At 40.0% G+C, this 14785-nt stretch overlaps 1 protein-coding gene across 1 annotated transcript in view; it reads left to right on the top strand.

The window, feature by feature from the left end:
* Positions 1 to 14785, top strand: part of Col4a3 (collagen type IV alpha 3 chain) — a 127645-nt gene that overhangs the window by 96693 nt on the left and 16167 nt on the right. Inside the window, 8 exon segments of the mRNA XM_028789416.1 lie at positions 3587 to 3685; positions 4548 to 4637; positions 4951 to 5090; positions 7481 to 7607; positions 10237 to 10317; positions 10690 to 10788; positions 11821 to 11868; positions 14583 to 14768. Of these exon segments, the coding sequence (XP_028645249.1) occupies positions 3587 to 3685; positions 4548 to 4637; positions 4951 to 5090; positions 7481 to 7607; positions 10237 to 10317; positions 10690 to 10788; positions 11821 to 11868; positions 14583 to 14768 (870 nt within the window).

Here is a 14785-nt window from a genome sequence, read left to right as displayed (position 1 = left end):
TTATTATAATAAAATAAAAAAATATTATTTTCTTTTTTAAAATTCTCTGACACAGAGAAACCCTGTCTCGAAAAAAAAAAAAAAAAAAGCCAGCTTGGGGACCAGATGTAATGGCATAAGCCCTTAATTTCAGCACTCAGGAGGTTGAGGCAGGAGGATTGTAAGTTCTAAGGTAACCTAGACTGCAGAGTAAGATCTTGTACCAGAGGGGGAAAAGTCAAATCAACAGCAACAAAAACAGTGTTCCTGGTAGAATGGAAACCTCTGCTCCAAGTTCTACTTTATTCTATTAAATATCAGGATAGATTTTTTTTTAATTGCATCGAAAAACATCTTCTCATGTTCCAAGTCCTTGGAGAATAATAGTCAGGAAAACATCTGTTGTCCTGAACTTCAGTCTTTCAGCGCAGTTACTTGTTAGGTGTGACTATTGGACTGAAAATCAAATCTATTCGAATTACTTCAAATCACCTGGCTTTTGCAGGTGTTTTTGTTATACAATATACACAACCAGGATCAAGCCAAATTTTAAGAGGGCTCAAATCTAGTCCTCTTGATCAGATTAGACCTCAAGCAATATTAAACAACAGAATTTCTGGGTAAAATATTACCTTTGAGGATAAACTCTGACCAAAGAAAAAGCATTAAAAAAAAAATACATTGTGACTGCAGAGCCACATTATAATGGAGAAAGGTGTCATGTGGTTTAAGAAATCTGGTATTTATCAATAATATTTTTGTGCTTGGCACATAAGCATTTACTTGGGAGATAAAGGTTGCCACACTTCTGAGTTTAAGGGCAGCCTGCTCTACACAGCAAGTTCCAGGCCAGCCAAGAGGATCCCATCTCAAAACAAACAAAAACAAATTCTGCATAGACCATTGTTAGAAAGACTGAATAGACTCCCCAGGCATACCAAAGAGCTTCCTGGAATTAACATCTGATAAGCCCTGGAGAGAGACCCAATCTAAGAATTTTGCCAACAAAGAAAATGAATGATCTTTGGGAAAAAACTTAATTTATAGAACATACTTATTTTTGGTACAGGAAAACTAGGAAGTAATAGCTATCATCTACTCTACTTAAGTGAAAGTGTTTGTTGTCACTTAGTATGTTTGACACATAGTTGAGGATCACAGATTGAACAACAAAAAGAAACGAGTTATCTAAGCCTTTTGAATATCTGCATGATCCATTTTTTTAAAATATGTTTTTGAATCAGGATCTCACTACATAATCCATACTGGCCTTGAATTCATTATGTAGTCAGGCTGGTTTCAAACTCAAGGAAAGTGTTCTAGATTACTCTAAACAAAGGCAACTTGGGGAGGAAAGGGCTTATTTTGCTTATAGTTCCAGTTCACAATACATTATTGAGAAAAGTTAGGGCAGGAACTCAAGAAGAACCTGAAGGAAAAAAAAAAAACATGGAGGAATGGTGGTTACTAGCTCCTCTCTGGATTACATAACCCAGGCCCACCTGTCTGTGATTGGTGTTACTCACAGTAGGCTGAGCCTTCCCACCTCAGCCATAATCTCTGACAGACATGGCCACAGACCAACCTGATCAAGGCAGCTCTTCAGTTAAGGTTCCCCCTTCTCAGGTGACTCTAGTATCAAATTGACAATACCAAGATAGAGGGAACAGTTTGGGTTGGTTTTGGTTTTTTTTTTTCAATGGTGTGGCCTATCATAGCTTGCACATGTTTTAGGGTATGGAACCTTACACCCATGCATATATGGGCAGCACTAATTAGACTCAGGGGATTGTTTTACAAGGAAGAAAAGGAGGAAAAAGAAGAGGGAATTGGGAAAGAGCTGTGGAAGGAGGGATGTATCCAGGAGGAGTTGAAGTGAGGGAGAAGGGATAGTATCTAAACACATTGTATTCTTACATGAAATTAAGAAGTAAGTGTTAGGAAGAACTGAACCTCCTTATACTGTATCCACGTCTCCAGCCATGTGCCGTGTATGTGGTCAGTGGTTACTTTTTAATGTCTGTGACTTAGGCATTTTTATTATGTTCCAAATACACATGCATCGCTTACTGGTCACAGTGAAATTTAACGGTTTGGTAGTGGGGAAGTAACATTCGAGGGATCTAAACACTGTTTCAATCCGAGCAGCAAATGTTAAGCTTTGTAGGCCATATGAGATCTCTGTTGTATATTTTTATTTGCCTTCGTTTTTATAATCCTTTACCAATTTACATTGGTACATTGTTACATCATTTTTACATCCTTTGCTCTAGAGCCATAAAATCAAGCCAGGGCCTGTGGGATGACTCCACAGATAAAATAAAAATGCTTGCCACGTAGACCTACCTCAGTTCATTCTTCAGGCTATATGAAGGCAGAGAGACCCAACTAAGTACATACCTGAATGAATGGATGAAATCAAGCTATACATGGCCTGCAGGCTAGAGCAAATGCATGCAGTGAACAATATACATGCTTAGATGCTGACAAACGGAAAAGCAAAGGGTGGAGAACAATCTAACTCTTTTACCAACCCTTTCTCTGCATAGGCTATTGTCTAACCTGGGAATCCAGTCTTGTCCTATGCTTTTTCATTCACTTAGCCACATGTCTTTAATGCTGAGCCACAAAACAGTCTCTCTCAGCAATTCTCCCTTGGGTCGCCTATTGGGCCCAACTGTATCACAGAACTTAGCTCACTGGGTGGCAATTATCTGTTGCTCCACTGTCTCCTTAATTAAGCATGGAAAACTAGGGAAGGGGAACAGGGCTTATTCTTGTTTCCAGAGCACAGCACCAGACCTGTCTGTTAATTAGACACTTAATCCATATGTAAATAGGTATATAAACAGGAAAAAGCAAAAGCCAAGGCCAAGGACAGGCTGCAGAATGTTCCATGTAGTTAGGGAAGTTTCTAATTGATGGAAGGAATATCGGTGAATTTAAATGAGTAGGAGAATAAATCAATCAAAGTCAAGTTTTAGGGATAAAGGGGTGTCCTGGGATGTTAGTGAACTTCCTAGCCATGCAAAACTACTTTCAAATCCTGGTGCTGTTGCTGCTTGACCATGTGATTCTAGACAGGGTCTTTAACTTATCCAATGCCTAATAAATCTTAACAAACGGATTGAGAATAGAGTTGTTTACATAAGAATTGTGTCATACATTGCTTTACTACAAAAAAAAAAAAGGAAGAGGTATTTAGGCTGCTAAATCTTGTGCTTGTTCGCAGTCTCAGGGACTGGGCCCAGTGCTTCACACATGCTAGGGAAGAGCTCTACCACTGAACTACAGCACAACCTTTCAAATGTTGCTTGAAAGCATCTCATGACAAGAGTTGCCGGGTTCGAGCCACACACTGTGCTAATGGCTTCTAGACCTCAGTTCGTTCAATTCCTCTAACAAAGACAGAAGCCTACACCTCTCCATGCTATTGATAAATCTGTAATGCTGTACTTTGGCAATCAGTTTAGACCAGGGTGTGGAAGAGTCTGATGAACTTCCGTTTGCTGGCTGAAACTCCCAGCCACATGAACTCTCGACATGACCTTTACCACAGAGCCATACCTCCAGCTTCTAACACCTGTCTTTAAAATCTGCTCTTTAGGATTTGTAGGAAATCCAGGTGAAAAAGGAAACAGAGGCAATCCAGGGTTACCAGGTCCGAAAGGCCTCGAGGGATTGCCTGGGCTACCAGGCCCTCCAGGTATGGCTAATTCTCCAATAGAAACTTCATGTTCTAAGCTTTCCTAGACCTAAATGTAATAAAGCTTACTTCTAGATTCATTAGGTCAAACACAAAATCTGCCCGGAAAGTGTTCCAGGAGAAATGTGTTCTAAATTAAGCCAAAATAAATGTATTCGGTAGCTGGCATCGATTTGTTCTAAATTAAACCAAAGTAAATGTGTTCAGTAGCTGGCATCGATGGACTGATAACCATCCTACACGTGATTCCATTTTTATACTCAAACCTTTTACTTTTAACATGTCAGAGATAAAAAAAAAATTAATGCTCTAGTTATTTTCCCTTTTGTGTCTTCCTTTTGTAAACAAGTTATTGAGTATTCAAAGCAATTTTAAGCTATTAAAGTAGTCTCCTATCCCAGGCCACCTCAGTAGCAAAATAACTTACATGGCAATTAACCTTCAGTATGCTGACAGACTGAACTGCAGTACACTGGGTCAGAGGAGTCACTCTTTTCTGCTGATGTTGGTCTTAGGATGGTGGCTTTGAACAGGCCTAATAATAAGACTCTCACCTTATCCAGTTTTCTGAATCTTAAGTCCCCAGTCCTATGGTCAGCCCTAGCTGAAGGCAAAAGAACAATTAACAGCTAGCCTAGGAGGTCTGCACTTACCTACTTATAGGGAACACGTGTGACGGAACTAATGACATCCTGTTACTATAAGCCCTCAAAATCACAACAACTGTAGATTTCCTGTGCTTTGAATTGTTTTGATTTTTCATTTAATAGAAATTTCTGTACCTATCTACCCATGAAAGCAGAAGATATCTGTTGAGCACATAAACCCAGGAACTGGTCATGTGACTCTATTTCTTCTCAAGGCCCTAGAGGAGATCCAGGGAGCAGTGGAAATCCTGGAAGACCAGGACCACAAGGCATGCCAGGAAGCATGGGGAACATGGGGGTGCCAGGTAACGCTATCATCCTGTTATTAGAAGCCAGGGAGCCCACAAGTCAGAACTGTAGATTTTCTGTTTCTTTATTTTTTTTTTCATTTAATAGAAGGTTTATGTCAACAAGCTTTGCTTTTAGACAAAGGTTCTGTGTGGAACTAGAACATGAGCGGTAACAAGATACACGTGTTGTCTAGCAATCACACATTATATAGCCCAATATTTATGATTCTGAAAAGCCATCTTCTTGGAAAATGATTCATATAAACATCAAGATGGGATACTGCCAGATCCCTCCTCTTTTCTTACCTGATATCTGTCCTCATTGCAGGTCCTAAAGGGAGAAAAGGAACTTCAGGACTTCCAGGTCTAGCTGGAAGACCAGGTGTGCCAGGGATCCATGGTCCCCAAGGAGATAAGGGGGAGCCAGGTTATTCAGAAGGTGCAAGGCCAGGACCACCAGGACCAAAGGTATATAGACCACTGAAACAGTTACATTTTGGCAAAGATGGGGAGCCTTAAGATATCAACAAAGACCAGATTCGGTGCAGGAAGAAAAAAATGAAATTTCTATACATTCAGGCAGCTATGGATTTTGATTTTGTTACTGATAGCGGTGGTTTTTGTTTGTTTTAAACACATTCCTATTTATTTCCACAATTGAGGCTGTTTCATGCTCTCAATTTGGGAAAATCTATTTCAGCCACCAAGAAATGTCTTTGTCCCTGCCACTTAATTGTGCTCACACAGGAGGCAGTAGTGACAGGCCCCCAAAACTGACAGGGCAGGGTTTCTTTCCTCCAGATATGAAACTTTTTGTTGTTGCTGTTTCTTGTGTGGAGATTTTGCATTCTATATGTGAAACTCTTTTGTCTTGTTAAGATAAAATAAAAGGCATAGAATAAAGTAGTTCTTCAGCATCATTAACAAGTAAACTCCTAAGCTGCCTGTATGTCTCCTTGTGTTAGAACATTTAGAAATGTCTTCACTTCACTACGAAGAACGTTTTTACCTTGTGGCAGTGTTCTTCCTCAGAGCCTGTGTCCTCTCAGACTGAGGCGGGCTATCAAAACTCTTTACAGGTGTGGCAACCACATGCTGTTTCAGTGGCATTGGCTTCTCTTCTAGGTTCATTTCCTTCAAACCTTCTTTTTTTTTCTGCACTTACCCTAAGAGTCAGAGATGCACAAGTATAGAGTCATTAACAGGCATTCCAGAAAGCAGAACTTTTTTTTTTTCCAAAGATCAATTTGTTTATCATGTACACAGTATTCTGCCTGCATATACACCTGTATAACAGAAGAGGGCACCAGGTCTCATTATAGGAGGTTGGGAGCCACCATGTGGTTGCTGGGTGTTGAATTTAGAATCTCTGGATCTTATCCTCTAAGCCATCTCTTCAGCCCCAGAAGCAGAGTTTTTAAATGAGGGATTTCATGGCCCTCCCTGATGAAATCTGTAGCATTCCAAGTGACCCACTAACCTAAACTGTATGTAAAGTCCTCGGGTACATGTTTTTGTAAGGGGAGAAGATAGTTTTCTATCAGATGTTCAAGGGTTTAAGGATCCCCTCAGAAACTGACTCTCTGGAGCCATCAGAGTAGCATCTTCTCTCCTACTTGTCGTTCTAGCACTTGGGAGATGGAGACAGGATGAGCCGTAGTGAGCGTCAGTCACCCTTGACCACGCAAGATAGAAGCCAGCCTAAGCTACATGAGATCCTGTTTCAAGACAGGAACAACAACAACAACACAACAACAACAAAAAAACATTGCTATTATTATTTCCATTTTCTGCAGTAGTCATCAGAATGAGAAGGAAAAATTTTAGAAACTGCAAAGACTTGAGAAAACAAGCTTTTATTACTTGAAGCACAATTTTAGATTTCTTTTTTCAGAAAATCAGGGAGACGACTTCCACTGAGGTATCTTTCTCCAGGGCAATCCCATTTGATCAGATTCTTATTTAGTTCATTACCAGCTCTGTCTAGATTCGGGTTTTCACAGGTAGTAACCACACGAAGTGTTTAGAGCTCTGCATTGGCCACAGGCTGATTTTTCTCAGGTTAGGGAGTCCTAGTATGAGAATAATATATTCCAGTCAGCCTGGATGGAAATTGTATAAGTCACCACCAACCATGAATGATCTGAATTATCATTAATCTGAGATACAGATGTGATGGATAGTAAAGCAACCAGATTGGTTTTTTTTTAAAACATCTGATTGGCAGACATAGTTTCTTTTAGCATTGTATCTACAAGACACTTATCAGTTTAGCCTACTTCTTATTCCCTGTCAGTTAACACAATGTTTGTGATTTTTCTACTTGTGTGATTGTTTGATAACTCTCTTCCAGCTGGACTCAGAAGTCCTTGAAAGCAGGGGGCTGTGTGAATTGTATATGGGTATTCAGTATTCACATAAGTCCAATCCTGTCCTGGAGTCCATCTTGGTTAAATGTTCTGCTCTTGTTCTCTTGAAATCCTTTATGTGTCTTTAAAGAGTGTGTGTGTGTGTGTGTGTGTGTGTGTGTGTGTGTGTGTGTGTGTGAGAGAGAGAGAGAGAGAGACTGAGAGAGAGAGAGAGAGAGAGAGAGAGAGAGAGAGAGAGAGAGACTGAGAGAGAGAGAATGCTGCATTTTCATTTTGCATTGGGCCTCACAAAGCACAAGACTAATCTATTCCTCACACATTTCATGGTGCTAGCTGCTAGCCTGTAAGCCTGTAGCAAATACACAGCAGAGATTAATATGTCAATAAGTCGTTTTGGGGTTTTTTGTTTGTTTGTTTGTTTGTTTAACTTAATCCTAACTACATATCCTGCTTATATGAGAACTTTAAAGGTGTTTGACTGAATTTAAGGGCGATCCAGGATTGCCAGGTGAAAAAGGAAAGAAAGGAGAAAGAGGCCTACCTGGGCCACCTGGACAGTCGGGGCCTGCTGGACCTGATGGAGCCCCAGGAAGTCCTGGGAGTCCTGGCCACCCAGGTCAGTGTAAGAGTAACTTTTATTTGCCTGATGTAATTGTCACCTCCAAAAGCTTACTGCTGCTGTCTGCTAACCTAGGCCTAGTCCTGGAAGCTTCTAGGCTCTGTACAATGTGATCTAGAAAATCTGTTGTTTTCAACCTCTGAGACCTGCTGCTGAGTAAGCTCACCCCTTTCTAGTTCTTTGTGATCTCTGACTCGCTGGTTCAACTCAGCTGTTCTGGCTCAAAGCTGACTCCTCTCTTGGCCTCTGATTTTTTGTGCTGCATGGCCTCAAACTAACATTGGCAATCTGTTCTAATCTTCTGGCTCCTTCTCTGGCTCATTCTGCCTTCAACCTGTCTCTGTAAAACTCTCCAGGTAAAACTACCTCCTTCTTTTCTCTCTCTGCACTCTTTTAAATCCCCTCTCTTTTCTCTCTCATGAAAGTTGAGCATAGCCTACTCTGTCAAATCTTTCTCTGACTCATCACTTTTTCTGCCACTCACACATCACTTTCAAACATGGGTGCTTCCTTCTACAAACTAACTTCACCCTGTTTGTATTCCAGCAGAGGGATTAAAGGTGTGTGCTAAAGGCTGAGCCACACCACCAGTAGAAACAGGTTTTTCCAGTAAATAACACAATCCAGGGGTTCACAGTGTTATCAAATATCCTGCAACAGGTGAGCCCTGGCTTTACAGCTCTCAAAGGTAGCAGCAGTGTGTAGAACGGTCCTTACATTTTAGACTCACCTTTGTAAACAGAAAGCTGCATTTCCAGTGTGTGTACAACAGTTGTTTTGATTCAACTTTGAACTTCAAATTCTACAGCACTAAAAAATGGTGAGGTAGTTAGGAAGGCCTCATTTTACTGTTTAGCAGACTGAAATCTAAACACCTGATCTTGTAATCAAGAAGTCTGAAGTTCTGCCTCAACAAATTCAGCCTAGAGACATGAAACAGTACTTCTTGCAAAATCTTAGGTTAGAACAACATAGCCAGGCTTCTAACAAAAGCATGGATTGGGTGACTTAACAGATGCTTGCTTTCTCACAGTCTAGAAGCCAGAACTCTGAGACAAAAGTGCTGGTAAGGCTGGCTCCTGTGAGACCTCTGGGCGTGGCTAGAGCCATCTCTTCCTGTCTTCCCTTGTGTTTGCATCCTGATCTCTTACAAAGATGCCACTAGTGTTGGTTTAAAGTTCTCACTTTTGTTGAACTTTACAAAATATTTTAAATACAAGTTTTTAGCTTTGTGATCATTCATTCATTCATTCATTCATTCATTGTCTGTGGGGGTGGTGTGTGGTATCCACATGGAGGTCAGGGGACAACATGCAAGAACTTGTGGGAATCAGTGCACTCCTTCCATCATGTGAGTCCTGGGGATCAAACTCAGGTTGTCAGGCTTGGCTGCAAGCACCACTACCCACTTAGCTATCTTGCCAGCTCCAATTTTTGACAACCACATTGCTAAACACAATGGCTTTCTGAGGCACTGGGGGTTAGGACTTTAGTCTATTAATTTATGACGAGCATAATACCACCTGTATGTAGTGCTATTTTAAATCTTTTTTTTTCCTGACATGTTTCTGATCTGGATCTTGTTATCCATGTTAGCTCATAACAAGTGTTCATTTTCTTTTATTAAAAACAATTGCTTGGCTGGAGGTGAAGCTCGGTAGTGTAGCATTTCCTCACATACACAAGGTCCTAGGTTCAATTCCCAGCCCTGGCAGGAGGAGGAAAAAGGAAAAAGGAAAAAAGTATTTTTTAAAAGATTTATTTGCCGGGTGGTAGTGGCTCACGCCTTTAATCCCAGCACTTGGGAGGCAGAGGCAGGTAGATTTTTTAGTTCAAGGCCAGCCTGGTCTACAGAGTGAGTTCCAGGACAGCCAAGGCTACACAGAGAAACCCTGTCTTGAAACCCCCCCCCAAAAAAAAAGAAAGAAAGATTTATTTATTTTATGTATATGAATACACTGAAGCTGTCTTTGGACACACCAGAAGAGAGCATCAGATCCCATTACAGATGGTTGTGAGCCATCATGTCACTCCTGGAAACTGAACTCAGGATCTCTGGAAGAACAAACAGTGCTGTTAACCACTGAGCATTTCTCCAATCCTGAAAAAAAAAATGTATTTAATAAATCTAAAAAAAAATACAAACAAACAAAAAGAACTTGCTAAACTATGAGGTCACAGGTGCAGGCTTGCATAATATATTTATATATTATGCTATATGCATTTAAGTGAAGGATTAGATAGATTTGCAGTTAGCTCCTGATTCTAGCAGTTAGTCAGATATTGAGCAGTTTGTATAGGGATCGAACTTAGGTCATCAGGCTTGGCTACAAACACCTTTACCCACTGAGCCATCTCGTCAGCCCTAATTTTTTTAAACCACATTGCTAAATACAATGGCCTTCTGAGTAGCTGGGTGTTAGGACTCCAACATAGGAAGGAAATCACAGCTGTGTGGTTTCCAGGAGAAATGTTTTTCAGAACAAATGTATGAGGTGACCTATCAGGAATTTCCTTAAGGGCAGCCTGAGCATGACTGACGGGAGGGACTGCCTGTTCGAGTAGCTGATGTGACTAACTCCTTACATCTTGGCCTTCTTTTTCTCTCCTCTCTCTGGATCTTTAGGTGAACCAGGTCCTGCTGGTGATTTGGGTCTTAAAGGACAGAAAGGCTTCCCAGGCCCTCCAGGAAGCACTGGCCCTCCAGGTTTCATTTTAAAACTTATTCTATCCCTCTGTCTGGAGAAACACACTTTCTCCTTGAGATTAAATTGTCTATGTATACTGTTCTATCACTTGCAGAATGCAGAATAGGGGTTGATAACACTACCTAGTTGAAGTATCTGCCAGTATAAAATACCATAGTCATCTCAGGAGAGTGATAATCTAGGCATAGGTTTTTGGGTGCTGTGATTTGTTTTGTTTTGTTTTGTTTTACTATGAATGCAGTTACACATAACTAGAATTCTGAAAAATCAGTACCTTTGAGCACTTCCCACCTATCTCCCTGGTATTCAGTAGGCCATCAGAAGGGGGCCCTGTCTTTGAGTGACATGGTTTGGGTTTCTGTTTGTTTCAGGCCCTCCAGGACTCCCAGGGCTTCCTGGGCCAATGGGTATGAGAGGTGACCAAGGACGTGATGGAATTCCTGGTCCTCCAGGAGAAAAGGGAGAAACAGGTACATCTGCTCTTCATCTATATATACATATGATTGAGTCATATATATCATCTAGAGACATATGATTGAGTATGTGTGTGAATGAATCTGTATACATACACTATATATTATATATTAATTATACATTATGTTATGTTATATGTTTGTTGTATGTTATATGTTGCATGTTATATATTATGTGTTATATGTTATTATATGTTATATGTTATGTTATATAATATGTAGATTATATATAAGTATATATAGATTATACACTCTACATCATATATACTATTTATATAGGCATATATAATATACAGAATTCTATATATAATATATGGTTATATATTATATATTATATATTATCTAATATTATTATAAATAAACATAATTTAGTATGCACACCTTTAATCCCAGCACCTGGGAGGCAGAGGCAGGCAGATTTCTGAGTTCAAGGCCAGCCTGGTCTACAGAGCGAGATCCAGGACAGCCAGGGCTATACAGAAAAACCCTGTCTCAAAAAACAAACAAACAAACAAATAAATAAATAGTCTATAAATATATTATATTTTATTATGTATATATTGTTATAATTATATTGTGTATATTATCATAAGTTATGATAATTACCATAGGATATATGTATATTATATATAATTATGATATATTATATATAAATATACAATAATTACATTTGGAATTATATATGTAATATATAGTGTGTGTGCAAATGTTTATGGAGTCATTCATGCCATAGCTATTTTGTAGAAGAGCATGATCTACAGGGGTTGATTTTCCCTTTACCCCACATCAGTCCTGGGGGACTGAGTTCAAGTCGTTAGTCTGAGAGCTACCTCACTGACCCTTGTCTTTAATATTTGTTTCACCCACTGATTTATTAATAGCACTTAATTCCATGTGGCTCTAATAAGTCTTCACTGATAGAACGGATGATCTCTGATACCTCCTCAGCATGCATCGATTGTATTTCTTTCACATATAGGATGCAATGAGATCAATCAAGTGCTAATATATCAAAATTACCTCTTACAGGCTTGCTGGGGGGCTATCCAGGCCCAAAAGGGAGCCCTGGTGTACCAGGTAGGCATTTCTTCTTCTCTGACCTTAAAGTGCCCATTTCCAAGAGCAGAATCTACTTCTCTTGGTTTGATTTGTCAAACAATGTAACTTGGCAAGTGAAAGATGCCTTAATGATAATACTAAATACAGTCTTAATAGTCAATTAAGGCTATCATCACAATAAAGAAAATGTTTCCAAAGCTGTGTCCTGGCCTATCAGATTTTCTTCTATGCAAGTTTTTAAAGCTATTCGTATGGATTTGTATTATTGCTGCTGCTGTTAGCTGTTTATTGCAATGGCTCGACTCCTACAAGAATACAGGTGGAGGTGGCTTCCCTGTGAACAACTCTTCCCTGATGTTGAGGTATAGGGGTAGTGCCATTCACCACTTTGATTCCAGCCCTTGCATCGAGCTTGTGGTTCATGTTCTTGCTTTTCAAGGGCTACCCTGAACCTCTATCAACATCTGAGACACAACAACTTGTCTAATATGTTCCTCAAAGCCTATGCATGTTTCTTGACCCACCATAGGTGTATCTTTCTCAAGCCAGTGTCATATAATAGGCAGAGTCCTTGAACTCTTTTCCTTTTTGTAGAGAAAGAAGCCAAGAGAAACAGTAGATTGTTTGCACCTTTTAGCAATCTTTACTATCCTGGCATCCTATGAATAGGAGTGTTTCAAGGTAGTACTTATGCTTTCTTCATAACAAATGATGCCATGAGACCCTGCAGAAGATGAGCTGATGTTGAAACTGAAGCACTGGATCTGGAGTGTAAAACAGACAGGAGCTGCTCTTTCCTGTCATTTCTTAATGACTTGATTGTCCTTTTGGTCAGTCTCAGTGTTTGTACACTGAGCCTTCCATCCTCTACAAGCATGGAGCCTTTCCCTATCCCAGTGTCTAGTTGTAGAATTGTATACAAAAGAAAAGCTTCAGTTCGTATACTTAGGCTAAGCTAAAAACTCACTGGAAGAGAAATGCTGTATTTGCATTACTCTGCATTTGACTGTAAATAAATTTTCAAAGGGAAAAAAATCACACCTTAGATCACCACCAACAACAACAACAACAACAAACAACAACAACAAAAGCTTTAAAAATAACGAATAGTCCAATTATGCAAGTGATCACACACCTCAATGCTTCAGGGATAACAAACATGAAGAGTTCATCAAAACTTGGAAGATACGGATTGGTTTGGTTGGTTTATTCTCCCAGATCCTTAAGAGAACTCAGATTAGAAAACAAAGAATGAAATTTTTAACAAAAATGTAATATAAAACCCATGTCATGAGTGCATGAGCTCACTGCTGGACAAAGGCAGCACTACAAGAGGAAGACACACGCTGATGCCCTCTGAGCACTTCCTTTAACAATGGGAATTACAGGCACTACCAGACGAAGGAATGTGAATCCACCAAGGACTATACCAGAACATTCAACACTTTGACTCTCTTTCTCACCCTAGATCTTTACTACCTACCCAACAGTGACCCACCCATAACGTTCCTCCAGCCAACAGCATTACTCTCACCTCTCCTATATTCACACCATTTACTCTCACAAATAACATGGGTTGGAGGTATAGAAAGTAGAGAGATGGCCCAGATATTAAGAGCACTTGTTGCTCTTACAGAAGTCCCACCATCAGATGCATGAGGCATACAACCACATCTAACTCCAGTCCCAGGGGATTTAATGCTCTCTTCCGGCTTCTCTGGGCACACTCATGGAGCACTACATACATACATATAGGTAGAACGCACTCATAAAATAAAATCCATAAGTCATTTTTTTAATTAAAAATAAAAAACCATAGAGATGGGAAAGAGAAGGGGAGATTGTTTCTAATCCATACTACAGCTTTCATCCAGGAATTTCAAAGCACAGTTTCTTGAAGGTTTTCTGAGACAACAAATAATAATACCTTGTACATTGTGACATTTCTGGGGTCTTCTTCAGACCTCTTACCATGCTTCTTCCCCCCTTGACTCAGTATCACAGCTGTGGGAAAGATTCAGCCAGGAGACTGAGTAGGACTACAACTACCTCTGTGTCTAACTGGACAACAATTCCAAGCCCGCATCACTACCCTGAAGTTTAGCATTTCTCTGCTCTATTTGATTATCTGTAAATAATAATAAATAATAATGAAGCTAATCAATAAATAATGTCACTATAAAGCCACCAAATAGTAACTGCGACTTACAGATGCACTACACTTAAGATCCTAAAATAGCATGCCATTTGTCTATATGTGAGGTAAATGTTTTCAAACAGCTGAGCTGTGACAGGAATATTTTTACTTTTAAAATAAGACAATGAAAGAGCTGAAGAGAGGGCTCTGTAGTATGAAATATACACTATCTGTAATATCAGGACTGGGAAAGCTGAGACATGCAGATCCCTGGAATTTGATGATCAGCCATCCCAGGCAAATCAAATCTCTGAGTTCACTGAGTGAGCATTTTTCATTAAATAAAACACAGGAGCACACACACACACACACACACACACACACCAAATAAAGTCAGACAACAGATTTGTAAAATGTAGTGATTTTGCCTAGATCAACACCTAGTCAGAGGAAGACCTATAGATCTGTATTTTAATTCTCTGGCCTTTCTTATGTAAAGAAAATACATTATGAATCTTCACATTTTCAAAGAAAGTGCCTACATTACTGAAGCTGACCACAAACTGTAAAGCCAACTGAGTTTTCTTCTTTGCAGGTGTCAAAGGAGACAGGGGAGTTCCAGGCTTTTCTGGCCTTCCTGGCAGGAAGGGAGACATGGGGGATGTTGGACCTCAAGGACCCCCAGGCGCTACTGGACTCCCAGGACCACCAGGTCTACCTGGGGCAATTGTGCCCGGCCAGAAAGGAAACAGAGGTCTCCCAGGCTTAAGAGGAAATCCAGGTAGACTGCTTCCTTCC

Source organism: Grammomys surdaster, unplaced genomic scaffold (genome assembly GCF_004785775.1).
Source record: "Grammomys surdaster isolate TR1022 unplaced genomic scaffold, NIH_TR_1.0 125833, whole genome shotgun sequence".
Classification (NCBI taxonomy): domain Eukaryota; kingdom Metazoa; phylum Chordata; class Mammalia; order Rodentia; family Muridae; genus Grammomys; species Grammomys surdaster.
This window is presented reverse-complemented; position numbering and strand designations above follow the sequence as displayed.